General features: G+C 39.1%; 1 protein-coding gene across 1 annotated transcript; it reads left to right on the top strand.

The window, feature by feature from the left end:
• Nucleotides 1–1,364: 1,364 nt before the first annotated feature.
• Nucleotides 1,365–26,656, top strand: hs3st3b1b (heparan sulfate (glucosamine) 3-O-sulfotransferase 3B1b). The gene is made up of 2 exons (XM_088599972.1): nucleotides 1,365–2,330; nucleotides 23,434–26,656. The coding sequence occupies exons 1-2, from the start codon at nucleotides 1,759–1,761 to the stop codon at nucleotides 24,050–24,052; spliced, it is 1,191 nt and encodes a 396-aa protein (XP_088456098.1). The 5' UTR covers nucleotides 1,365–1,758; the 3' UTR covers nucleotides 24,053–26,656.
• Nucleotides 26,657–27,841: the final 1,185 nt, after the last annotated feature.

Genomic DNA, 27,841 nt, shown 5'->3' with positions numbered 1-27,841 from the left:
GGTTAACTATTATCCTGGGGTAAACGAAGAGCGTGGCCGTTTATGTTTACAGCTTGTTAAAATAAGCGTGGTTGGAAAATAAATGCGAAACCGTTATAGTCTGTTTCCCGGTTATTTTCAGAGCGAGTTTTACTGTTCTCTGTACATATTTCCACGCGAGTGACTCCCTCACAGAAACACTCAAAGCTATGATCTAGTAAATAATATGGGTGACCCGTCGTACATGTATATGTCTTCCCTATTCCTTACTCAGTGAGCGGTGATGGATTTAACCTTCGCAATAAAATTGAATGTCTCTCATTATCACTTTTTTTACAGGAAAAAAATATCATAGTATTTCCCCCATCGGCTATATACACCCAGGAGAGCCTATGTACAGAAATACATTATAATGCATTGGTTTTGAGTCTTAAAACCGTGTGCTGTGCACGGGCTTTCACATTCAAATGTGTCTCGCTAAACACAAAAGAAACTTTTTAGTACCTAGATTTCTTCTCCTCATAAATTCTAAGTATTATTTGGCACAAAAACTCAATACTAGTATTTTGAATGCGTTCACATCGTTAGATGTCACATTTTGAGTAGTAAACAACTTTATTATATACGGTTTTAATATACTCTGTTTGCACTACAGTATATCCTTAATCTGGGACAAAAGTAGAAATACCAAGTTTGGACTTTTTTAAAAGTGGCCCTAAAATGCTACAAATACGCTACACACTTCTAACTTTAAGAAAGGAAAGCTTGATTTCAATATCGGCGTTATTAATGTTTCGCTTTCTTAATCGATCAAGTTGACCATATTAATCAGAACATCTATTTACATACAGTAATATAGAGCATGAGACAAGTAACTTTAAAAAAGCATGTACATGAAAATGGGGTGTATATATCTCTGCCTAACGAAAGTGATTTTATCGATTATAAAATATGTCATGGTTGTTTATATTCCTTTTATATTGTAATTGATCCGAAAACTCCTCGTCGAGTAACTGGATAAAAGCTGAAAGTTGCGCGTCTGCATTAATAATGTATCGTCGTGAAAGATTGGGCTGGAAAGCGTCCCCTGAGATGCGTCGCCTGTGTGTGTGTTTGTATGTGCTAAATCATGCTTGAAAACAGAGAGGAAGAAATTCACACCGGGTGGACATTCTTGTCAGGTTTCCCACCAAAAGAAAGATTTGTAACACTTCAGAATCTCTGAATCTGGTTCTAGAAGAAGAATCCGGTTTAATAGTTCTTTAGCCAATGGGAGCGTTCCATCCCCTGCACTATCCTAAGGTCCCACGCTAATCCCCGCCTCGCTTTTCTTTTCATAGGTCGTTTTATATCAACAAATGGCTAATTATTTCTCTGGGCTCCTGTGATAGGGCGGCTGACTTGTCAGTCATGCGCACAGGGCTCTGTATAAGGATCAAGTATTCTGCAAGGGGCTTGGTCCTCGCAGTAGGTAGTAGGTCGGGAGAGCGAGATGCGCCGAGAGAAAGCACAGGTTGTGGAGCGACTTTGAGGTGCACCGCTTGCAAATTAAGATCCATGTCTTTTCTTACATGTGGCAATTATGTCGGAAAACTGGCACAACCCGTGTTGAGGTAGAACCTAAATATATGCTATTTATTTCAACCTAGTTTATTTTTTTTTAATTTGTTGTTTTTGCCAGAGGTGTTGTCTGTTACGCGAGGATTTCGTTTTTAGTGCTACCTGGATTTAATTTTGCCAATATGCCTCTTCGGATTATGATTTACACACACAAGGCTTATGGAATATAGCCTGATTTGTCACAATCTGTATGCGATTTCCTTCAGCCCAGTGAAAAAGAAACTCTTGCTGCTCTGCATCATGCTTTTGCTGTGGGTATATATGTTGTATTCCTGCGTGGGCTACTGTTCCACTATGCCAAGTTTGATGGTGGACTCTTACCGGGGGAAGGACATTCAGACCGCCGCCAAAAGGACAGACAGCGGGGGGACAGATCTCATGTCCAGACTGCTCCCTAGAACCCAGAGCTGGGTGGACTTGGAAACGGACTACGATGAACCTCCGGTCAGGACCGCTTCCAGAGACTTGCTGAATAACGAGATCGAAGTGGACAGAACTGACGACTGGGAAGAGATGAGAAGCGAGCAGAGGTCTCTGGAGCCCAGCGCCCTGTCGAGTTTCTCGAACGGGTCGGGCACCAAGAAGCTGCCCCAGGCGATCATCATCGGGGTGAAGAAGGGAGGCACCCGCGCCCTCCTCGAGTTTCTCCGGGTGCACCCCGACATCAGAGCTGTGGGAGCGGAACCGCACTTCTTCGACAGGAACTATGACAACGGGCTGGACTGGTACAGGTGAGCGAAAGAATCATGTTTATCTCTCGGCATCGCTGTTCTTGCGGTAAGCGATGAACACATTACACGCGTTTTTTTTTAAAAGTCTTTTTTTGAAAACCGCAGGGTTCTCCGAGCAAAACTGTTAAAATGTTTTCTCATGTTTTTAAACTGTTTTCACGTCTGAGATACATCCGCAGGGCGGTCACATCGTTTAACTTTAGTGCGAATATCCTTGTACAGCAGCATAGCTCTGCGCCGGTTTTGTTTAATACTGCACAGCTTTTAATTTTACGAGCATCGACCGATTAATTATTGTCTACTTTCATGAATAAGTCCGCTCGGCGAGCGGCGCAGATGCCAGTACGGACGCTAATCCTCGGGCGATATAAAAAGGGAATAGGTTTGTTCAGTCCCAACTTGTCATTTTCATAAGGCGGCTCAGCAATCTTCAGGGATTCAGTCTTAAGAAGCTAATTCTAAGGTTAAAATTTCCATACAGGACGCAGTCCAGTGCTTGCCACACACTTGGAATAATCAATTGGAGTGTATATTCTTTAATTCAGCTAAAACGCACCGAATATAATTCACAAAATTCCCTCGACCGGGTCAGAGCCTTAAAAATACTTTAAAAGTCGTACAATAGGCGGTATATTCATCATTACTTTTTTAAATCTGGAAATATCTTCTGCCGATCTTGCTTATTTTTAGGTGTCTAATAATGGGCCCCCATAAATTATATTTCTGTGGGTAGAAAATTACCCTAACTACGTGTACTCGCTCAAAGAATAGGTTTAATTACACATGGAATTGCATTAACTGTATAAAGGCACGTTCAATCGAATAGATCTTACGATGCTCCTTAGACGGAGAATCTAAAAAGTCTTACATTTTAATTACTTTCTTTCAGTGTTGACAACGCTATCCCCGGGAGTAAACAGCTTCGGCTTAATAAGACAGCGCTTGCATTTTATTTCAGAAAAAGTGCCCGAGGCCATCCTTACATGAATATTACATCATATTCTGCATATAGTGTAAATAATATATTGCCGTCAGAAGGCGAGCCGGGCATTATCCTGGCTGTGATGTCTGTTATTATTATTTTAAATGTTGGTACTTCAGGTAGTCTGGCTTGCTGTGCTCCAGATTTACGGTTTGCCGTTGAGCAGTGATCTCTGTTGGATAAAAGCGAACACTGCAGGTGAAGTCGTTTTCATAAATTGCTTTCATAAGTATTTGTAAATGTCAGTTACTGCCGCCTTAACAGTAAAAACAACCAAAACTTGTTTTATACATCTTGGCGTTTTTTTTTGTTAAATAAGATTGAGATAGGCCTGTAAATAGAATTTCATCAGTTGCGGCTTAATTATTTCTTAAATTCACCAGTGCCTTGCAAGCCGTAAATCGGTGTAATTCTGAAGGTTTTCGTCATGATTAATACTAGCGAAAACGGAGAAAAAGTAAAACAAGTGTCTGAATCTTCCGAATTCGACCGGGGCCCTATTGTGTTGCGTTATAATTTAAAGCATTGCATTCAGGTTCGTCAATTTAACAGAACGAGCACTGTAAATACTTTATTAAGTTAGAGAGAGTATGAAACAGTTTTTTGTTGCATGGCGCTGTCAGCATATATAGATTATAGTGATAATTCGCTATACAGTACTTCAATTTAAAAAGGACGTCATTTAAAACAGGGGGAGACCGACGTGGGGCATCATTCTCATTTGCCTTTTAGAGCTGTAGAAATAACAGAGCCCCATTCTCGCTTAGAAAAAGAATCGTAAATAACATTTAACAGCAGTGAATCTACAAGACAATAGAATCAGAGTGTCTTAAAATGCACTTCTGAGAACTTTCTAAACTTTTGTCTGATAACCTAAACAGCCCGATTCGCTTTTGTAATAGTATTTGCATTTTAATTAAACTGTAAATCTAAGAAAAAGGCGGAGAGTCTTAAGGTTAACGTACTATTAAAAACCTTCGAAGATTTTAACTGGACTGGAACGTAACAAAAACGTTTCTTTTACCCTGAAATTTACGTAATTCAACATGGTTTGTTGGAAGGAGCGTTTGTTTCAAAAGACACGAATTTAACACGAATTTAAACCAAAACTGCTTAATTTGATTCAAACTTGTGTATTTTGGAACGTTACAATGGATTGATATTTCTGAAAATGTCAGTATTAATTTGAAGACGCTTTAAAAAAAAGATTAATAAGGAATCGCAGAAAGAACTATAAATTAAATTAATAACGGGACTCAATACTAAACTAAGCGATTGCAGCATTCAAAAACGCCAAATGCATTACCTGTATCTGCAAATAAGCATTAAACTTTACAATTACGACTAAGGTGGGGATTATGTTTATTAAAATATTTTGATATTTTTTAAAACTGGGTCTCAATTTTTTTTCTGTGTAAAAGACCTAGAACCGACACTATAATTTAAAGGGATAGAACTATAGTTTTTTTTAAAGTAAAAGCAAAACTTTTAAAAATATACTTAAAATATACTTCTACTCTCATACGTACAGGGATACAGAATTCATACACCGGAAAATTAAGAAATACATTTTCAAACCTGTCTTCACAGGTATTGCTGCTTAATTTCAAAGGTTTACAAGAAACAGAAGACCTGATGCTACTTCACAGTGCAGAACAGCTTTCTTTCACGTTGATGAAAACCAGTACAGGGTCGTAGTATGTATTTTGCTGAATAAACGGAGTTCGTCTACTCGACGAAAAATAGAATGAGTGTGCAAGAAGTTCAGACACAATATGTATACATTTTGAACAGATTGTGATTTTTCTTTTATAAAAAGTAAACAGAAAAGTAAACTGTTTTGTCTATTTCCCTTTATTACAAAGAAAAAAAACGTTATTTTTTTTCTCGGCGTAGAATTTTACAAGGTGCCACATATCTAAGACATGTAGCCATCTGTAATGCAGTTCGTAAATACTCCTTTCATTTTTAATTTACAGCATTACCAAAATAAATGATTTTATAGGCAACACCTCGCAGGGTTTCTTTCATTGCTGAAAAAAAGCTGAACATATCAAATCAGCTAAGCAGGCTCATATCTCTCGCTATAATGACCCATTAGGTCCATTCGTTTTATCATTTAATTGATCGTTTTTAATCCGGTAATTTTCTTTATCGGTGTCGGGGATGGCCTGGTCGATAAATCAGAAAATCCGGTAGCGAAGGTCAACACAATACAGAAAATGTTACAGAAAAACAATAGAATGTGAACGATTGCTTGGGGTCCCATTAGTGCCTTTTAACCATGTTTACTGTGAAAACAGGGAGCGGCTGACAGAGTGTCGATCCCATAGTTTAAGAGGCAAATGAAGGAAACAAGCGTGTGTCTGCAAGCTATTTGGAGGTATCTGGACCTGGGATCAGGGGCTGAATCTTTATTTAGGATGCTTCAGTGTGTGCTCAGATCTCTTTATCCACCCAAATCCCGACTACACCCCCCTTCTCGTTATCTAATAAAAGATAATGGAAACGATGTTAATGCCAATAAAATGCGCCTTTGTGGAGGCATTTCTTCAAAGCTAAGCGAACTACCGATCACTCTCTATGGAAATTTAAAGTTGGAAGTTCTTCGAAACGGAGTAGAAATGTACGGGGTTTTACACGACCCCTAGAGCGGCACAGAATAGACTAATTACAGATGGGGATTTATCAGACTTTAGAGATAAGTGTATCTTTTACATGGGAGCCAGCAAGAGTAATAACATATGGACATTTGTGCTTAGCAGCAAATATGGCCTTAATTTTGACTTAATCTGAGCCAGGTTAAACTGTAAGTACTAGCTCTTAAAATTAGCTGTAGCCTGTTAGCTCTCCAGTGAAATTTTACTTGGCATGTTTTAATGTACACAAGGTAGCCAGAACCTAAAATTAAAACGTGTCATAAAATCAGCAACTTGCAATATTTGGTACCCTGCTTCAAACTTTATAGCTTTAAGAATACCACTCTACTAGGGTATGGTGGGTTTAATGATGTGCCTATAGCTGACTGACGGTTTCAGACAGATGGTGTAGCTTGTATGTGTGGATGCCACAGGGGTGCTGAGAGGTAGGTGGCGTTTTCTTTGAGGGGGGGTGTGGGTGAAGAGAGTGGGTGGAGGGATGACGAAATGTGGCCAGCGTGCGGGAGGAAAAAGTATTTTAATATCATGCACTTGGTGACCCCCCCCACACAACACATCGTAGACTGGCCATATTCTGTATACCAACAGATCTGGTTTCATCGCCTCACCTGTTTTCCAACTGTGGGCCGCCCGCCCCCTTTATTTTGAAGTCAAGTGAGCCGCATTGCACAGACTGATATTACTAGGAGTATTAGCGGTCTCATCCTTTTGGGTAATGGCCCTGTGTTCTCTGCTAAGGCGAGACGGACTAGTGGCATCCCAGTTGCCAGTCTTGCAGAGCAGTATCAGTCACGGTCTGGCCATGCAGGGAGTAATGGAAATTAAAGTGTCTTGTTTTTGGAAGGACAGCTGTGCTTAGGGAGTAATAAGTTTAATTAATGGCCAACTAGTGCGCCCCTAGGCGCTGAAGATATTAACGGTTCTTTTCTGGACTTTGTTCACTTATTTTACGTTTGATAATGGACAAACATACTTCAGTGTTTTACTGTAAGAGCTGAAATTCAGCTCTCAGTCAAGTTGCAAGACAAACACAGACCTTCAGTCTGGATAATCATTTACATATTTTGGCAACACTTTACTTTAGCTACAGTTGTATTTACAGTGGGTTTGTGATGTTTAGCGTTCATCAAAGCTAGGTATGAAGTGGGTTGTTACTGAAAAAATGTGAATGTGTGTTGTATGCAAATGTGGTCCAAATATTTTCTCAGTTGTTTTGTTTTTTTTTTTACGTGCAAATTAAATTATCCTGTTTGGAGGAGGAAATAAATCTTCCACTTTGAATTTTGCAAAGCAAATAAAATAATGTAAATAAAAATATTTTTTTACTCGCACTGAGATCTAAAAGATCAGCTGTTTGTTTTTTTAAAAGCTTGCAAGCTCTCCAAAGTGTCATGAAAGTAAACACAGGACAATGAACTGTGAAATGCAGCTGTCTGTAGAGAATGTTTGCGTAGTGGAAAGTTTTGATATATTAAAAAAATAAGAGGAGGAACAGCAGGCTTTCTTCATGAGAGAGGAAGCCATAATTTACCATTAATGCTCCTACCCGTCTTATTAGTGTCAGAACCTTGACCAAGGACAATTCAAGCTGTTTCATAGGACAGGATTATGGAGGACAGTGAACAGATACAGAAATTTTAATTGTGGTTAAAACCAAATAGTTCATTTAAGAGACACTGGAGCACAAATTAAAAGCATTATTCTGCTCTCTGAAAACCTAAAATGCAGTATAAGCATTACTTACTAAAACCCACTTTTCCTCTTTCTGTTGTTTTATTGCACAAGAAAGTTTTCAGCTGTACTGCTTCACATGCCATTATTATTACTGTAGGTACACACACGCAAGGAAATTTCCCCATTCAACAAAGTCATTAACATTTGTCCTTGGAATCTCACCAGCTTTATTTCATGAAACTATACCCAGCAATGGCAACAGATGCATTTCACACCCTTATTATAGTCTGACAGGATTTATTTGTACTAAAAAGCAGGAAGACGATTAATTCAGGCCTATAGACATTTTCAGAGTATAACTAGCAAGTAGTATCTCTCTGTAGACTGCTGGGTGATTTATTGTTGAAGAAGAAGGAATAAAGAAACTATGAGAAAAGGCCATTTTTTCTCTAGTTTCTGTGGTATCACATTTCAGTATTATCTCCTCCCTGTAGCTTTGTCCCTTTAGCAATGCATACTGTATCTTTTTTTTCCTCATTAAAAGACTAGGTTTGAGGAAAATCTTCATTTCTACACTTAACGGTTGCTGTTAAGTATAACTAGATTTCATAAAATGGTTAATTTAACCTAAGCTATCTGCCTGCAGTTTCTGCTTCAAAAGTACTTTGATATTCAACTTTTGACTTGTTTTGCAGTTATGGCCTTCAACAGCAGGTCTGTTGAACCTGTACTGTACATAGCTCAAATGTATTCTGGATCTGTTTTCCCACTGTTAATGTACAGTTTTCAGGACTTTATTTTGCGCTATTGACTTGCCTCCACTTTGCAAGTTGATGTCAGAATGTAGATTTCAGAACCCGAAAAATGGATCTCCTCATGTCTGTCATTGATTTTGACTGTTTTTCCATGGTGACTGCAATCAAATCAAAACATATACAGTCATTAGAAGTATACCCTATAGATTTGCTAACCCACATTCAAAGCTCATACTTTGATACACACTTATTACAGATGTACCCCGCATACGTAACATAAAGCTCTTCATTAAAAAATCTTCATTGAAACTTGTTTTATCTGGTCGTTTGAAGGTTACATTGTTTCCACGACAGAACAGTATTTGAAATAGGAATTTAAGGTATTTGGTTTGGCTTTTGTTCAGATGTATTTTTCATCAGTTGTTGTAATTCAGCATACATGTCAGCTTCTTAATGTTTAAAATATTAAAATGAATCAGTCCTGAAAGAAAATACAAGAACTTGTTTACACACAGACATTCACACAATAATGTGTTATAATGAATATTCATTTGTACTGTGTTATACTGAATAATACTGTTCAGTAACAAAGAGGAAAAAACTGTTTTGGTGCTAGATTGTATGTTTAAGTGTCTGAAGTTGATGGGTGCAACAAAATGGGCATTATTATGCAATACTTATTACTTATGAGTAATTCCTTTCTTGAGGTAGTAGTTATGTAATAGTATATCCTACATTTATGGTTTGCTGCATTATAATTAGTGTTTAAGTAGGTGTTCCAGCACTGATGTTTAATTTGAAGGTGCTAGGACGCTTCACACACAGAGCTCTGAGTGAAGGTCATTTCATTGCCAGTTTAATCAGAGGACGATTGAAGACACAGTTGCATCAGTGTTTTGTTAGCACAAGTTTAAGACTTGCAGTATTTAATGGTGTCCCCTTTCTGTTTCTTCATTGTGCAACTCAAATCTTTGCAAACATCCTTTTACTTTTCTAAAAAAAACAAACAACACTGTTCTGCAAAATTACCTCTGGGTGTGCCACAGGGAGATGCTCCTTATATGTGATTGAAGCCGTAGGATTTTTAGCAGCTATTTGACTTAAAATGCAGGATAGTTGAAAAATGCTGGCTCAACCAAAAAGGGCTAAACTGTGAATTTCCCAGACTGTGAGAAAGTAAAACAAGTTTGGAAAATAAGATTAGGCTTTTAAAATGAAATTAATTTCTCTCTTGAACTATAGGCTGTGATACTGACTGACATCCATTTATAAGTTCTTATCTAGTTGTTCCAGAACTCCAAATGGGATCAAGGATAGAACTAGATGGGGTGATCCTGTTTTTTGACTCTGCCCTGGATAATTGCTCTCTGTATTTCATGACCACTGTCTCTAACCCCGTCCGTTCCTCCTCCACTGGGAAGACACTCCTTACACCCTGATAAGCTACAGCCTTAGCCATCAGCTTGCACCTCTGTGTAAACAGCAGTATCTAGAGAATGACTGATAACTGGGGACAACTGTTCTGTTGAATCTAATGGGTGGCCAGCACTATTCCTGGAGAGCCACAGTCCTGCAGGTCTCTGTAGGTACTGTATCACAGAATCATCAGTCACAGGTTAACTGGAACGAATGTTAATTGTGAACAATTATGCCCATTAATCGATCTGCATAATTTAATGGCTTTTGAGAACACTGGCCAACCCCAGTCAGTGAGATTGCCTGGTCTATCTTACAGTACAACTGCAGAAAATTAGGTGCCACTATTAAACTATTCCTTGGTCATCAGACCTTTGCTGTTTTAGTTTTAGCTAGATCTTTAACAGCCCTGTCTTGAAAGTTCATGGCAGGAGGTACTTTAGGTGACATATAGAGAAGTAAGGGCTCTGTTGGGGTTGACTTGTGTGCCACCTGAAATACAAGTATAACGTTAGTCTTTTGTTGGTCTGTAGCCTATCCATAAATCTATATGTCTTCCTGATAATAGATGAAATTTGCAGTGTTAAGGCACACCAGAGGAAGCTCTTTGACCTTGAGCCTGTAGCCAAAAAGAGGGGAGATGGAGACTGATATGGTGAGCTATATGAGCTGGTTAATGAATATTGGAATATAGCAAATCTGACAGTAAAAGAAGTACAAACATCCTCTCAAGGCAAAACCATAAGAACACAGAAAGGTGACAAAGAAGAGTCATTCAGCCCAACCTGCCTCATTCATGCTTTAACACTTTAAAGTATCCTGGATACAATGAAACCTTGCAAATCATTAACATGGGAGTAAAAAAAAACTAAACTGAAGAATCAGAGGTTAAAAAACAAATGTAGCCTTTTTTGTAATATACAGTATGTATTTGCTCTGGTGACTCTTACAATTAGTTAGGTAAACATATTTTAAAATGCTCTACTAATAAGATTTAACGGCAAGAGGGTTTTACATACAGTAGTGATTCCAGTGATTCTCTTTCTTTTGAACTTTGTAGGTTTTCAGAATTCCAGCATCTGGTGTTAAGTGACAGAATAGGTACAGTTCTGTTGTGCTTACTGTAAAACACTGGAATGAATTTCTTCCCCATGTCAAATCTTTAACTGGCGGTGAGAATGCCCATAATGTGTCCATTGATTCACACCTCCCTTGTGCAGCAGGAGAGGCTGCCAAGCATGCTGTCTTCCTCATGTTAGGGTAAACTCTGAGGCACTGGCACCTCTGTTACACACTGTAGCATTTCATCACCCAGGACCGGTCATTTCTGTATCGCTGTGATACACTCGAGAGAGAAGTCGACAGCCTCTTCATTCTCCTTGGCCTTGGCAGCAGGGCGTTTGTGCTCGTTAAAAGTGGAGCTTGTGTGTTTGAATCCTGCATCTGCTCGAAAGACGCATTGTGATCTGTGTGTCTGAAAGATGTCTTTGAGCCAGACTCGTTCTCGTAAATTAGACTGAAATGCACCATGTTTGTTTTCTGGCTTCCTTATTACTTCCTTCTGATGTCCCGTCCCTCTCGTGAGAATTGAAGCTCATGTCTGAAATAAAATGGAGCCGGCGTTGGCATTTTGTTGTTTTTTTTTCCCTCTGTAAGCAGTGGCAAGGGACTCTTGAATTCAGAGAGCTGGACTTTGTTAACGAAACATGATAGCCTTATTCTGATGCACCCGCTCATAATGAGCATGTAAAGAGTTTACAATAAGGCAAAAAAAAACATTCCAAAAAAGTACTCAATATGCAATTGACTATTTTCATGTCAGCACAACACCGCTTTAAAATATAGTCTAACGTTTCAGAATTTGCAACTCTGTGGAGGTAACAGTATTATTTCTGTTTCCTGAATATATTGGAATGCACCACACACCAAGCCCACCTGCACAGGAAAGTGTTAGTCTCATGACAGTGAGTTTGTTCACCTCTTATGACTCCGTCACAGCAGAGAGCGAAGTGCTGTGATCGCCTCCCATTGACTACACACAAAAAAAAACCTTCGGAGAGCAGCCAGCCAATTAAAACATTTCTGTTTGAGCAGGAACCACCAGCCAACCAGCTGACCAGCAGCAACTTGACTTTTCTCCTTTGAAACGCAACACAAAACGAAAAAGAAAGACCAGCTTGAAGGCTGACCGGCAGTGTTGGCAAAATAAAAGTCGCCCGTGATCACAAATTAACAGATTATTTTCTCTGTGGTCATTCTTTTCCATGCCCCTACCTCCCCACCCCCTACCTATTCTTGGTTCTCACTGTGTGCCTTCCCCACCGGCAAGCAGAATAGGGTCACATGTCATCTTTCCTCCGTCCAATCACATCGCAAAGTTCTTTGCCAGCTACAAAGCCGAGCAAAACTTCTCACAGCAGGCCTCCCTGCTCGACTGAAGGAGAGACTCTCTCTTTCTGTGCCTAAACTGGCATGGAGGTTGGGGGAGAGGGAGGGGGGATAAGGGCCACTTTCATCACGAATTACTGCCAGCTAATTGTAAAGGAGAGCCTGGGGAGAGGGGAGTGGTCGGGCTACTGTGGTGGCCTGGCCCCCATGGATGGTCATTGAATGCTGGCCACAACAGTTGAGAAAACATGGCCGAGGCGGGCAGGAATCTCCTGCTGGAGACGGGAACAAAAGCGATTGAGCTCGACAGGAACTCGGTGTCAAACGCTCATGTTTCCAGAAAGGCTTTTGGCACACACAGAGAAACCCCAATGATTGTTCTTGGTCATTCATACAGCAACCGAAGAGCGCTTGCTCCTCTTTAATTTTTTTTTCTTACCCTCTCCTTGGAGAAATAGATTACTATCCCCTGGTGAAAGTCGATATAGAACAGGGGAGGAAATGAAGAAAAGAAATGATAGAGAATGTAGTTTTGGGAAGTGAGCATGCTGTTTTTGTCACTCTTGTCCACAATCCTCACCCCTCCTTCTCCTCCACCACCACTGATTATGGTGAATCAGCTTATTTTTAATGAGGTGATAATTTGGATGTTGGAACATGTCAGGAACAAGATTGAGCCCCTCCCTGCCAAGTTAATGGTCATTCCTTGGTACTGAATGAACACATATTGCCCATTTGAAATAAAATCCCCCTCCAATTTCCTGCAATCCAGCTCTGTCCTTAAAGTATTGTTAATGATTGGCTTTTTATATCAGGCACTAACTTGCAGGAACTACAAATGCCTCTTGGGTTTTATCTGAAAAAATTTACACATCTTTAGAAGATGGGGGGGTGGGGGGGTCTGCTGTTTCATTGAAGGTGAAATAAAAAATAGAAATCGGGAATTTCTATGGAAAATGTCCTCATTGTTTTTTTAAAAAAACACTAGAGGTTTATGCAGAGCAGATGATTGTGGGAAAAGCATTGTCTTCAGCTCTTTGTAAGGTAATAAGTTCAGATGAGCACAAACCACTTAAGTTTATTGCGGCTGAACTACAGTACAAGCTAATTACTACAAATTAAGAGTTGATCTGTATTTTAATTTCTACATGCCATGTTTATAGGTTAGCAGAATCTCTTTTTGGCTGCACTTGTGCTGTCTCACTCATGGTGATTCTCAGAAATGTGAAATGCTCAGCAAGCAAATGAAACCAACCTCTCCTTTCAAATGTTTTTTTTTTAACATGAAACACTGGCTGGTGCACTAGACCTGCAGTTTCTCATTCCTCTTTCCCTAAGAAGAAAGAGTTATACTATGAATTATGTTCATGAATTTCCAGATGTATCTGACAGGACTTGTCACAGAAGAATGAAAATTGTACAGAAAGGATGAACCAACTGGGAGGGAATTAGGAACACTCTGTAGCTCACACATGTTCACACTTTTAAGATGAAAGCAGTGTGTTTTGATCTCAGACTATGACTTCTTATCTTCTGTAAGAGTTTTACATATAAGCCGACAATCCTTCAGAACATACATAGTACATATATATATATACTTACCTGTTTGAAAAATATTTTTGCTAGATATTTGTCCAGTTTTCAATTTGAAATATGTAGTATCCTAAAATGCAATAATACGGAGCTCAGATTATGCCCAACTTTACATTCTTTTCAGAAAACAAAATGGTTAATGCAGATCCCTCCACAACCCTGCTTCGGGATAATTTTCTAGGTCTCTAATATGTGATATCATAATAAGCAACATCTAGGCTATCATCCAAAACTCTGAAATTGCCCGGAGGTTCTAACATGACACGGCTGTCATTCTTCTTTTCCTAAATTAATAGCTTAATTGACATAATTTTTACAACATGGTTTATTGATTGTAATTTACCAGGATTCAAAAAGACAGCTTGTCTGTAGGAATTTGTAAACACATTAATTCCCCCCTAGCCCCAGTCTTACTGTGAATAATTTAGATGTAAAAGCACATTATTCTGAGGAAAAAGAATTCCTACCAAAGCTAGAGAGATGGAAGAAAGACTCTCTGTGCGTTCACATTCTCATCTGTCTTTGGGCTTCTTTTAAAGCCTCTGTCATTTTAACAAAGTGGCCAAACTAAACAGGGTATGTACGTGTATAAATGAGATTTTGGGGTATAGAACTGGCAAGTGAGTTTACCTACTGTTACCCTGTTCTGGCAGTGAGAAAGAGTCTAATAAGGACAAAATAAAGTTGTATCGCCAATCCCAGTACGTAAAAAGTCACGAGATGAGGGCATGTTTTTAGATGTTGCACTATAAGTGGATTTCAGACACACTAATACTTCAGACAAAATAATATTAATAATTACACGGAGTGGAAGTAAATAAATCCATGTATGTCTGGATTAGATTAAGATGCACATCCTGTAAGATTCATGCTTTTGTTTAATTATTTTTAATAGAAAATATGGAACAAGATCAAGAGTGTCCGTATGCTGTTAACATTATCTGATCTTTGGCTTTGCACCTTCTGAGAAAAGCTTTTTTGTTTCCTTTGAGAAAAGCAATGAAAATACGGATTTGAGGGTATCCGCTTGTGTTTGACGACATTTCCAGATGCAGAGTGCTAGGCTGCACATACCTGTCTGTTTGGAGGACTGCTACCTCTTCTGTCAGACTGCTGTCTCTGATACCTGAGCCCTGTAGCCCAGTTGGCTGGGCAAACAACTTAATCCCTGGCAAGGACACAGAGAGTCAGATGGAACCCAAAAAACTTTGATTTGCTGAAAACCGATATTTGCTGATGGGGTTCCCAACGCCATTATCTGCGGTGTCTTTGTCATGTTTGTTCTAGGTACCATCACACACACAGCTGAGAAATGTTACCCACCAGTTCCAACCACACCAAATCACATACAATGAAGTTATTAGTAAGTATCTGTATCTGAAGCAATTGCTGTTACAGAGCACTATAAGGGCTATACATGAGTAAAGTCGGATTAGCCCCTGACATTCTGGCTCTCTCCTATTGACTGCTCATCGATAAGGTGGGTCACTAACAGGTTACTAACACCTACTGCAAACAAACTCTGGCTGACATTAATTACCTGGGATTACCAGCACTAGCAGTTTGATAGCATCGCTGTGATAAGGAGGCTGCCAGTTAAGGAGGTTGGACAGCTCCGGAACGATATCTGTGCTATGTTTTTTTAAACAGTCTTCAAGAACACTTAAAGTATTATGGCAAGACAGGTAGTGGAAGTGGATAAATAGGAGAATTAAGAGGAAGAAAGAAGGCAGGGAAAAGGAGTGGGAAAGAAAGCAAAATGGAGGAATTATTTCAGCAATTTAGATGCCCAAATTCCAGCTCTTACCTCAAAATGGGCAGCCAAATCTTAAAAAAGCCCTGGGATTTAATCACTCTTGGTGAATCCTCACAGCTGTTTACCCATTTGGAGGAGGTGTGTTTGAGGAGTCAAACGTTTACTTGTCTGAAATTTTCCTTTAGTTCTGCTGACTCTGCACCAAATCGGCTTAAATCGGGTGAAAATGACAGCACTCCCAGAGCCCCTGCGGATGCACAGGATGTAAAGTATTTGTCCCTTGAAACTGGCAACTCTGAAAATGGTTTCTTGCTTCAGCTTTATTTATACCACATGGCCAACCTCCAGTGCTGCCAGATTATTAACACTTGGTAATTTCATTCATCTGGCAATCAGCAAGTGTCTGTGGTCTGATGCAGAAAGCAGTAACAACTTGTCTCTCCTAATGGGAAAGAACACTGTCAAATGCATAAATTAATTGACTGATCAACATGGATACATAGAGGCTTCAGCTCTACACAGCACATTCCAAAATGCCCCTTTAAGTATCCTTAAAGTCTGTAATGCCTCGTCTATCTGAAAAAGCACTGCGTCTTCACACTTTTACAAAGAAGCTACTATTTAATTTTAATCCTTACTAACTGATGTACATGTGCCATAAAAAACGAAACAACCTTGAGGTCAAACCTGCACTTTTTTAATGGTCTGACACCATTGCTGTGCCCTACGGTAAACCAGAGGGCCTTACCTTATCCAGTCTCCAATGAAATTTGCAACAGGAGAAACCGCAAGCTTTTGCGCAGCAGTGGTTAATAAGAAGGTAAAAAACACGCTTAGCTGACATTTGTTTTCTGCAGTCAAGGTTAACTGTAATCTTAGAGCCCCGGGTTCTTATAATTCATGGGTTTATCATAGCAGACTGGACTGAGAATTGCAGTGAATTCCTGGGAGTATGTTGGGCTGTGCTGCTGTAGTCAGGAGGGTCTGTTTCTCTGGGGCATGGGCTGTGAACACTTTCTGTTCTTTTTTTAATGATTCCCAAACCAAGACTCTTAGCTGCAGGTTAACATGCTGTGCCTCATCACAGATGAAATGTAGAGTTAACTCTAACTATCTCGTCAGTTCTAACCCCAAATAAGGCCGTGACTGTACAGTGGAAAAGAGATTCTGGTCATGCAACTGGCATTGCTTTTTTAGAGCCATAAAACATTCATTTTTTATAGCGAGCCACATCACAGCTCTTTGGTTAAATGTAATGTCCGCCTCTGCTAAGTGGGTGTTTTTCAAAGTCTTGCTTCAATGTCTCAATTGTGTTTTAAAAATACTCATCAGCACTAGAAAGGATGTGACAGCCTGTCATAAGCAGCAATTATGTGCATGTAAGTGCATTAACCTAGCTGTAAATTTCCATTCGATCCCTTCTGGGTAATGGCAACTAGGTGTTGTGTTCTGCAGTCTGCATTATTCATTTTGATGGAAGTGGAATAATCATTTGATCATTTTTTGAAGATATGTACAAAGTGGGGCAAGCAGCCCTGTAATGTTATTTGTGAATTTTCTTCAATCCTTTTTCCCCCCATTGGTCTAGATCTTAAAAATTATGTACAGAATGTTAGAGCACTTTAAATATACAATTGCAGTTGTTTAGTGTTAATATAGTAATATGCATATCATGAACAGAAGTAAAATGTGAAATATGTCTTTTTCTAAAGAGGTGAAAAGAGTAAATAGATATGAAACATGCCTGAAAAGGTATTCATGTTTTTTGCAAGGAACTGCTTGTCTGTTTGTGTGTAATTACAATTATGGGGCCTGTTTCTATAACTCCTGACAGTTCTTGTGAGGAGGTGAGGTTCATAAAGACATGTCTGTCTTTCATGTTCTTTAAGAAACGTGTTGTTACGAACTGTTTCCTGAGTAATGCGGTTTGCCTCAAGGCGGTCATTGATCTGAAGCGTGATTAAGCCACAATTATTGGAAGTGGGCCGAAGTATATGAGTGTGTGTGTGTTGAGAGGCAGAGAGGGAAACCGCTTTCATTCAGAGCAGCTATGAATGGTCAACACAGGCCATGTGTTACAGGAAGCTGTCGTGAATCTACTCTTGATGTCTCTTCACTGGTTATTTAATGATTGCTCATATACGCTGACTTGTGCTTTGAAGAAAATTGTGCCTTGGGTGTAATTTACCAATGTGTAAATGATAAAATTACAACCAAATTTCTTTGGAATTTTTCAGGTATTATTTGTTTCTCTTTTAATCTCACGTAATGGCCTGGATTAAATCAAAACGTCAGCAGCAAATTCCCTAACACACCACTTGATTGCAGCTTTCTGAGATCCAGAGGCTTCCCACTGGAAATACACCTTTAATAATACATTCAGGCTTTGATGTTAGAAAGCACATAGAGGTTTTGCTATGATCTGGGTCTGTGACACAGCTTCATATAGTATGGCTTTGTTTCATGGGACACTCATTCTGCTTCACAGTCTGTTGTGTGAATTTTGTAGTATGTTTTTGCTTCTATGAGGTGCAAATGTTGTGTTTTAAAAACAAGCTTTGACGTGTGCTATTTCAGAAGGAGGAAGTTGGGGTTTCGGGGCATGTCTTTGTGCTTGTGCTAAACTTCCCTATCTTTCACGCTTAGAGCTCAGGAGAGGCAAATTGAGAAGTAAAAAAGCTACAATGACAAAAAGAAAAACGAATCCAGCAGGATTTCCGAACATTGGCATCACACAGAGGTTCGAAGAGTTTCAGATGCACGCACTTCAAGAGCACTTTTGCGCGTTTGAAGGTGCCCTGTGAGATGCAGACTCTTTATATCTTATCGTCTTTGTTTTGGCATCTCTTTCAACTTGGGAAATACTTACACGGTAGGCTGCCTTTCCTTGAAACAAGAAGACACGTTTCCTCTCAAATCTCTCTCTGCTGGATAAGGCTACTACAAACAGGGCCTGAAGAAACCACTAATAATATTTAGAGAACGAAGACCTGTCACTTAAAAGGCACTAGGCGAACTGCTTTTAAACCATAACATCTTTAAAGTCTTCACCATAGGATCACAGGAAAAAAAACAAAAGACTTCTGTGAATGTACCTACACTTCAGTCTTCAAAGACAAATGGATCCGTTAGTTAATACATTCCTTTTTCAACATCTAGAATATGATTGCACAAATGTGAAGTTGCATAATGCAGAGATATACTAAGAGAATCTTAATTTGTTATTTTAAAACTGTTTTTCTTATTCTTCTATAGAGGCATTGTAAAGTTAAATGTTATAGTGACCCAATTTGCAATTTTCTTTAATATTTTTCTCCCTCTTGGTCCAGATCTGAAAAATTCTACACGGAATCTTTAAACACTTTAAAGGCAAAGTCGTTCAGTTTAATGTTCATGTCTTGATATGCATATTGTGAACAGAAATAGATATTGGAATACATCTTATTTCAAAGAGCTGAAAAGGGTACATATATATATATATGAAACATGCCTGAAAAGGTGTACGTGTGTTTTGCAAGGAATTCCTTGTCTGTTTGTGTTTTATGAAACTCTTTTCATTTTTCTGCTGTGACACTGTATTTCAAAGATAAAGAATACTTCATCCAGACTTACAGTATGTTTGTGGAAAAACAAAGGTTTGGCCATCTTTAAGTAAGGTTTTCTTTTTAAAGGGTGTTCAGCAGGGCTGCTTCACAACAGTGACATTCCTGATTCCCTCTGCAGACACATGGCATAGAACAAACGTGAAGAACTGAAGGAGAACCGACTAGGAAACAGCTGTGATCCTGGCATTAACAGCACACTTTTCTCAAGAGTGCTCTTGATAACTCTCCAGGAATCTGTTTTGCCTGGGAATGTCAAGAAAGTGTTGTACTCAGCTTCAACGAGCACCCTTCATTAGCCTAAACCAGCTATTCGCCCATCAGCCGCAAGACAATGGGTTCAGGAAAGGTCTGTGCAGAGAATGGCAGTTTGCTGATGGAATGCTTTAAATGGGTACCTCATAAATCATACGGGTTTAATAGCCATTGTGTCCTAGGGAGGTACCCCCATTTCTAACACTAGCTGAGGCTTTTTTCGGCTTTAGGGTCTTTATATGCCTTCCCTCTCCTGCAATTAGAACGAATGGATAAAGTCCAAAGGCTGACTTTAACCGAAGAGATCTCAGCACATGGTGTGTCTGCCACTTGGCCAGTCTCCTGTTGTGGGAGGACAGTTTTTTCAGCCCCCTAGTAAAGCACTTCCCATCAAAGGCAGGAAAGGTGTTTGGAAATTCATCCCATTTTATGGAATTTGGTGTTCCGCTGCCCTGCGTCACCGTATGACTCAGCATTTTTAAAACAAACATGTTACAGAGGCACCTTTCACTGTGCTGCAGCACAGTGAAACTTGAAGGGGGGAAAAAAAACCAAGAACGTGAATTTAATCATCTCTAATTTTGCATTCGCTTACAGGAATATATATCTAAATGTTCTCCATTCTTTCCCCGGAGTCATAGCCATACTGACTCTGTGACGCTATTCTCTTAATTGGAGTAAATGAATAATTAATGTTGTTTTCCATGCAGGTTTATTAGGCACAAAGAATAAGTGCCAAGTCTACACAACAGCAGCTTTCGTGAGAAGGTCCAACAGGAAAAACATAGAAATGTTTTTTTCCCTTCTCATATACAATAGGATTCTTTCATGCAGTAGTACTGGTTTGACCTTTAAAGCAAAGCTGTTCTAGGCTTGAGTTATAGGAGATGAGGCTTTCTTAACTCGGACCTGGCCTGCCTGGTTCCTGTGCTCCTTTTGATGCAGCAATTAAGGGTGCAATATTGTCATAATTAGACGACTGGCTCTGTCTTGCAAAAGCTGTTGATCTGGAGTTATCTGCCAAGAAATTTCCATTAAGCTTATCATTAATTACCTTAGACCGCCTTGGGTATTTTGAACTCGAACCTTGTTGTCGAAAGGGATTTTCCACAAGGTCTGTGTGGTGCTTGGGTGTGCAGCCTGCCCCTTTACAATGTCAGCAGAGGTAATTTGTCAGAAAGAAATCAAACAATTTTATTGATATGAAAGACCAGCAAAACATCGTAACTCATTTCTTGGCATGGATTCTCAGTTCAACTAAGTCTTTTTCCAGCACATCATTCTCAGACTAGTCTTCTTACTGTACAGGGCCTTTCCACTGTTAGGAACTTGGAACTCTAATGGGTGTTGGGAAAAGTGAGTGGAAGCTGCAATAATGTTATCAAATTGCTTTTTTGCTGGCCTTGTAATTTTCATGCATTTTTGTGGAAGAAAATGCATCCTTGTGCTGATTGTTAAATAGGGTGTGATGGCTGTAGAAAGTGGAAGCAGAGCGCATATGAGTAACACAACTGACTTTTCCACTCCATTCTCCTTTATTCATATGATCTTAACTTGGAAAATTAAGTTAACCAATATATGCATACCATGAGGTTTTAAAAGTCAAAGGTGTGAAGTGACAAAGAAATGCAATGCTATTTACAAACACAGCACTAGCTTGTCTTAGATCCAATTCTACAAAGGAACAGAGTTTAACAAATCTAAAATTCATTTTTACATCTTAACCTTAAAGAGCTATTATAATTAGCAGTAGTAATGATCATAATAATATTTGTATATAAAGTCAATTTGGTTACAAATCATATATATGTTATTCAGCTCCAGGGCCTTGGGTTCAGTTCTGGGGTGGAGTGTTTGTTGAGATGGAGTTTGCACATTCTTTCAGAGTGCGTCTAATCCACTGTGTGGTTTCTTCCTGCGGACGTGCTGCCTAGGTTTGATTAGCTGTTCTAAGCGGTCTCTTCCTCCTTGGCCCTGAAATAAACTAGTATTCTGTCCAGGGTGGAAGGACGTCTGTATACCTACATGCCTTACAGGAGTAAATGGTCTACAGTAAAAGCATGAAAAAGGATGGATATTTATGTAGAATATGAACTGAATTGTGAGAAACGGAGCTATTATTTTGGCCAATACTAAAACAATACTTTGGTTCTGGCACAGTTGCATTAGTGGCACATAGAGCTACATTAGCATTTCAGTTGCATAGCACAGAGCCTGGCGGTACAGGCCTTGAGGGGCTGGTGACAACAGAATGACAAAGTGTGCTATCTGTTTGCTTACTCCACTCTTTCCCCCTGACAAAGCCTGCCGATCGCTCTCACAGAGAAGTGTCAACAGATTAACCAGACCCAGACAAAAAGCTCTCCTAAAGGCGTAAGGCCGAGAGATTGGATTAGAAAACAGCAGCCACCTGTCATGTGTAGCTTGTCAGAGCAGAATGGCCTCCGTCATTCTCAGTCGGTGTGAACTGAGGGCTTGTTATCTCTGTGCAGAATCTGACCCTGCCATTCTTGGACCAGAAGCAATTGTGTTAATATATATCCTAGAAAGGGTTCAGACCCACGTTCATTTGTCATATTAGAGGAATATGACATACAGTCCATGTTCAGGGTCTTTATTGCAGTGTTGCAATTAAAATTAATTTAATACAACTGGTCATATAAATTCAATCAATGCTTCTTGACTTTCTTTATTATTTTGAATTATTATTCACATCCCCCCTTCAATTAAACAACAGTTATTTTGTGGGTCTTCACCCATATATTAGGGGTGATAGGGTCTTGAACTTAAAGGGTTATGCATGTAACATGTTACACACTAGAGCAGACTGTTAGGCTGTTTGTCCTTAACAGGCTTTACAAAATAGTTGGTTCAATTCAGAGAATTTCCACCTAAATGTGTACCCATTACTTCATTTGAAACAGTTCATAAACCAATTAACCTACTAGAGTGAAACAATGAACTATTCAGTGAAAACACACATTTGACAAAGAATGCTTTTATTTATTTGCATCTCTAGCAAGAAGACTTATTGAGCTTCTGATATATCACAAAGGAGGTTCAGTGTGTGCATTTCTCTGGCTGGCTTTTCCTGCTAACAACACAGCTTGCTGAGTCAGCTGGACTTTCCTAAAAGGCACATAAGCCTTTACTGTGCCTTAAGTGGTTAATGGCTGAAGTAGGCCAAGATGGATTTAGGATAAGCCAGCAACTTTCTAGCACTAGAGACAAAACTGTTGTCAGGAGGGAGTCCAACTGGGAGCCCGGGAGGACACAGACAGTGTTCTTTGTGCAGCTTGCATAGTGCATTGCGCTGTAGGTCAGTGTGAACAGCCCCTTGATGGTTCACAGTTATTTTGAGAAGTGACAAGATATAATTCCCATATTTCTTATAGGTAGTTAACACACGTTGAATTAACACAATTTCCGTATACCCTGTATATACATATATACTATATATGGTTAATTATAATATATACGCTGATTAACTTATCATCAAATCATGTTTTTTAAGTGCTTAAGTTCATGGCTCTGGAATACAAATGTATGCCAAGAATAGCAAAAGGAGATGCTACTCACAATTAGACATTTATATCCTTTTAAAACATTTTCCAATCTATATTAAATATTAACATGTAAAGTGCTATATGTATGTTTTTATCTCAATTCTCTTGCAGGGTCTGAATCACTGTAATTCCCACAGTGCCCGATTTCCCTCTGTCAACAACAGAATAAAGACAAAATATTGCATTTTTTTTCTTCAGATTTACTCCTCAAACCATCTCAGTCTCCATTTGCATTATATTGTATTGTGGGGTGATGCAATATGTTAGGTATTATTGTATTGCCACAAATGGAATCCATCTGTTTTTCTGCTGGTGCATTTTGCATTTCAGTATTGAAAAGGGCTTTGAAATGCTAATAACCTGACTCACAACCTGTTTGGTGTTTCTTATCAAAGCCCAATATCCCTAATGCCCTCCCCTTTACACCCTTTCCATCTCTTCTTTCCTCCCCCTCAGGGACCTGATGCCTAAGACCCTGGAGGGCCAGATCACCATGGAGAAGACCCCCAGCTACTTTGTGACCCGGGAGGCTCCGGCTCGGATCTGCGCAATGTCCCGGGACACCAAGCTGATCGTGGTGGTGCGGGACCCCGTCACCAGGGCCATCTCCGACTACACCCAGACTTTATCCAAGAAGCCCGACATTCCCACCTTCGAGAGCCTGACCTTTAAAAACAGGACTACGGGTCTGATCGACACCTCCTGGAGTGCCATCCAGATTGGCATCTATGCCAAGCACCTGGAGAACTGGCTGCAGTACTTCCCCATGGGCCAGATCCTCTTCGTGAGCGGGGAGCGGCTGATCAGCGACCCGGCCGGAGAGCTGGGCCGAGTCCAGGACTTCCTGGGCCTCAAGAGGATCATCACGGACAAACACTTCTACTTCAACCAGACCAAGGGCTTCCCCTGCCTGAAGAAGGCCGAAGGCAGCAGCAAACCCCACTGCCTGGGCAAAACGAAAGGCAGGACCCACCCCAATATTGACCCAGAGGTGGTGCAGAGACTTCGGGACTTTTACAGACCCTTCAACATGAAGTTCTATCAGATGACTGGCCATAACTTTGGATGGGATTGAAAACAACATATCATTTCAATTTGTTTTATATTCTGGCAAAAGATTTGTGGAGATATTGCTATATATATGTAAAATGTACAGAAATCTATTTTATAATAATTTATTTTTAATTTCTAAGCAATTAATTCACTAAGCTGCCTAACCATATTATATATAACATCCAGCCCACTTTCCATGTTGCTCCTTGAACATTCCACAATATTTTTCTTTTTCTTCTTTCACAATCCTGATAAACTCCTTTGAGTTAACGGTGCTTCCAAGTGCAGAAGATCTTTAGTGGCTGAAGGAAAAAAAACACACAAAATCAAAGGAGAAGAAAAGCACAATGTATTGTGTTACGGGTATTCAGCATTCACAGACAGTGAAAATCATTTTTTAATGCATTTGCATTTTTTATCATGATGGTACTTAGTTTTTTGATGAAAATTACCCAGATCTTTTCTTTGCAGTTTTATACACTCTTATTTTACCATTTAAGGATGTTATGTTAATGCTAAAACAAGGTGGTATATTTTAATTGGATTTGTTCTAGATGCATTTGTAGTGTTTGGGTTCTGTTTGGGTAGTACTGTATGTCAGTCATTTTCAATAGCCCGACCCCAAACGATAGAGAGCACACCTAGCTAAGCCAAAGGGGTCTCAGCTAATGCATAAGCTGATGCATAATATGCGTTTTTAGTTAATAAGTAGATCAATAGACCAATTGCTACTTATAGTGAAATTTCAGTTTAAAGAATAATATTCCCCCTGTGCTGAACTTCAGGGCCTTTTGCAATCAAACTGTGATTTATCAAAGGGTAAATTGCATTTTGGTGACAGAGCAGCACATGCTGGCATTATGCTAATTGTATAATGCAACTTAACCAGTTGATCCATGCTTTTAGGCTCTTGTCCTAGACACAGCTGAAGCAAGGAAGACCCCCCACCTCCCGTAAACTAGCACCCTTCTAAAAGAACAGTGGGGCACAACTGCGTGTCAGCAAGACACTTGCACAGAGCTGGTATTCCAGGTCGTGAATCTGCGAGACTGCAACATTAGCATTGCAATGCAATTGTTGCATTGTCTCCCCCCCCCAACTGGAGGGTTAAAAACAGATAAATGGAGAAGCAGATTGCAGTCTCAGGATCCTATTGATCAAACGCCCTCTTGCTCCTGAAAACATCATTGAAGCCTTGTGTATACACTGACTTGGAGGCAGCTTTACAGTCACTGTTGGATTCATATGAGGCCACATAGTAACGAGTGTCATGAAATCAGTGGTGTTTTATGGGAAAGTGGTTGAAGTGATAAGTGGAGAAATTTAGACTTGCAATCATAGGTAATGGATTTTAAAAAAGAAATAGCAAGACGAAAAAGGATAGGGCAAGTGGATTTTGTCCAGAAGCCTCCACTGCTGATTCTGCTGAATTATTTTAGAGTCGAGTTCAGTTTTAGAGCCAGAACAATTTACGGTGCAGGCTTTGTGTTGCTTATCTATTTTCAGACATGTAATGGGGTTTTCTGGTGAAAAGGATGATGTGCTTGTTGCCAAATTCGGAATATGTTGGTCTAAAGAACTCGGCTTTCCAGTTACGCAAAGCTTGAATCGTTCTGCATTATGTTTGCCTTTCTACTTGAATACTGTATATGCAAATGGCAAAAATATTTTGTTATGACACATTCTGCACGCTTAACCTTTTCCATTTGGAGCAGCTGCTGCTAAAGAATTAGTGAAACAACAATCTGCTTCTGTCATGTGTGACACTGTTTTGATAGTATTTGGGAAAATAATTTCACTGCATTCACTTTGAAAAAAGACATCATTTCTATTGCCCAGAATGAATGTAAGTATCATTATTTAGAAAGGACTCTCTGGATTATTTCACACTGAGGGACAAGCATCACTAAAGCACTGGCTGTTTTGTCATTTTCAAAGGATATTTTGTTATTTTATGTCTTTCAGTGGACAAATGTGTGCCTCTTTGTGGTCCAGCAGTAAGTGATCCCTTACCTTAAGCTAGGAGGCAGCCCATTTGAGGAAACGATAAAATATTTTCACAGCTGTTTGTAGATTAACATAAAACCAGTGGGTAGCAACTAAAAAAAAAACTCTTTAGTGCAATGGATTTCCTTGTGTTGGAGAGCATGGGTAATTCTCAAGGAAACGGCACAAGGATTTTGCGGTTTAACATGCAAATAAGTGCTTTCACTTTACAAGAAATTATTATGTCGAAGCATCATATTAACACTTTGGAACAGTGGAATTTCTGAACTCAAGATTGTGAATTGCATTTTGTGTTAAGAGGAAACCTCATGAGACCTCGGGCTTGTGGGTAATTTGTTTACTTTGTTGCATTTATTTATGGTTGAGTTTTATTCAGCCTTTTAGAGTTACAATGTTAGCGATCCCTTTTTTCTGTCTTTCCCATGTAATATGGTATTTAGGATAGTAAATCTGTACATATAAAAAATGAAAAATAAATGTAAATCAAGTATTTTGTGGTATGTACATCAAAAATTAATTTTACACCGTGGAAAACAAAAATAAAGGTTTCTAGAGAATTAAATACTGAACATTCATACTATTTCTTTGTATGATAAATAAAATATATATTTTACCAAAACGTTACTGAGAAGTGCGTTTGTTTATTCATTGTATTTAAAAAATGTTCATGTCATGGCTTCACCTGACATTTCCCAGGATTAATATGGGATGGCTCGCTGAAATCAAGTATTTAATTTCTAAGGAAGGGAAATGCATCTATATTGAATCAGTTTCTGATACGTTTTTTGCCTTTTAGTTCTTTTAGTGCACATGGGTAAGTTTGGCTAAGTCTACTAGGATGAAAGTGCTTCACGTTCTGCAGGGGAGACTTTTACATTTCTGTCCAGCAGTAGCATTGAGAGCTCACAATACAATACCTGTGTTTGATGTAGCCATCTTTGCTATACTGGCAATAAGTAGCCAAAATGGACCTCATGTTCTGCATTAGTAGGAATAGTATTGTGCCAGTCATAGTGTGAGTGGTTGGAAAAGTAAAGCAAATAAAGGCGCCACTTGAAACAATTTTTCAAAATCTGCTATAAAAACATATGATTTTTTAAAATAAATATTACATAAAAAGAGATGTTAAAAATGTACAGGAACATCAAACCTCAAGCACCATTAGTTTACACTGAAACCAGACCTTATGAAATTCTGAAAAATACAAAAACCCTATTTTAATTTATTTTTTTTAGACTTCCTGCAGTAGTTTAAGAACAGGTTGCACACTCAACAGTAATTAATGTTGAATGGATTCCAAAAATCCCCACATTTTTTCAAAAGCATCATTGACAGAGCTGTCATATTTGTAGCCTTTTTTGAACTTTCCTAGCAGGTAAAGCTGTCTCATGCTTTGGTTAGTTCTGGTTAATGGATGTTTCTGGTTATTTCGCTTAGAGTGAGCAGGTGCCAACTTGGATATTTGCTATTCAGTGAATGAAAATGAGACTTTCATTTTAGACAAGTAGAGTATTCCTGGTTAACTATGTTAACCACTCAATGGGGCAGTTTCACTGAAAGCAAGCATGGAAGATACCTCCATTCTGATATCTCAGATTAATGTGTTTCTTGTGCACCTTTCTTTAGAAGTTTAATGCTTATGTACTGAAAACCAACCATAGTAACTATATCATTTTATCATCAAAGTTTTTTTCTATTTTGAATTCATTTAGGTTTTTAATTGAATGGTATTTAATTGGTAACTTATATAATATTCTATTTTGAATGTATACAATTTCTATTTTTATTAAGAGAAAAAAAGGTG

This window comes from Lepisosteus platostomus, chromosome 11 (genome assembly GCF_059453375.1).
Source record: "Lepisosteus platostomus isolate fLepPlt1 chromosome 11, fLepPlt1.hap1, whole genome shotgun sequence".
In the NCBI taxonomy this organism is placed as follows: Eukaryota; Metazoa; Chordata; class Actinopteri; order Semionotiformes; family Lepisosteidae; genus Lepisosteus; species Lepisosteus platostomus.
The sequence above is the reverse complement of the archived record's forward strand: the minus strand, read 5'-3'. Positions and strand labels throughout refer to the sequence as shown.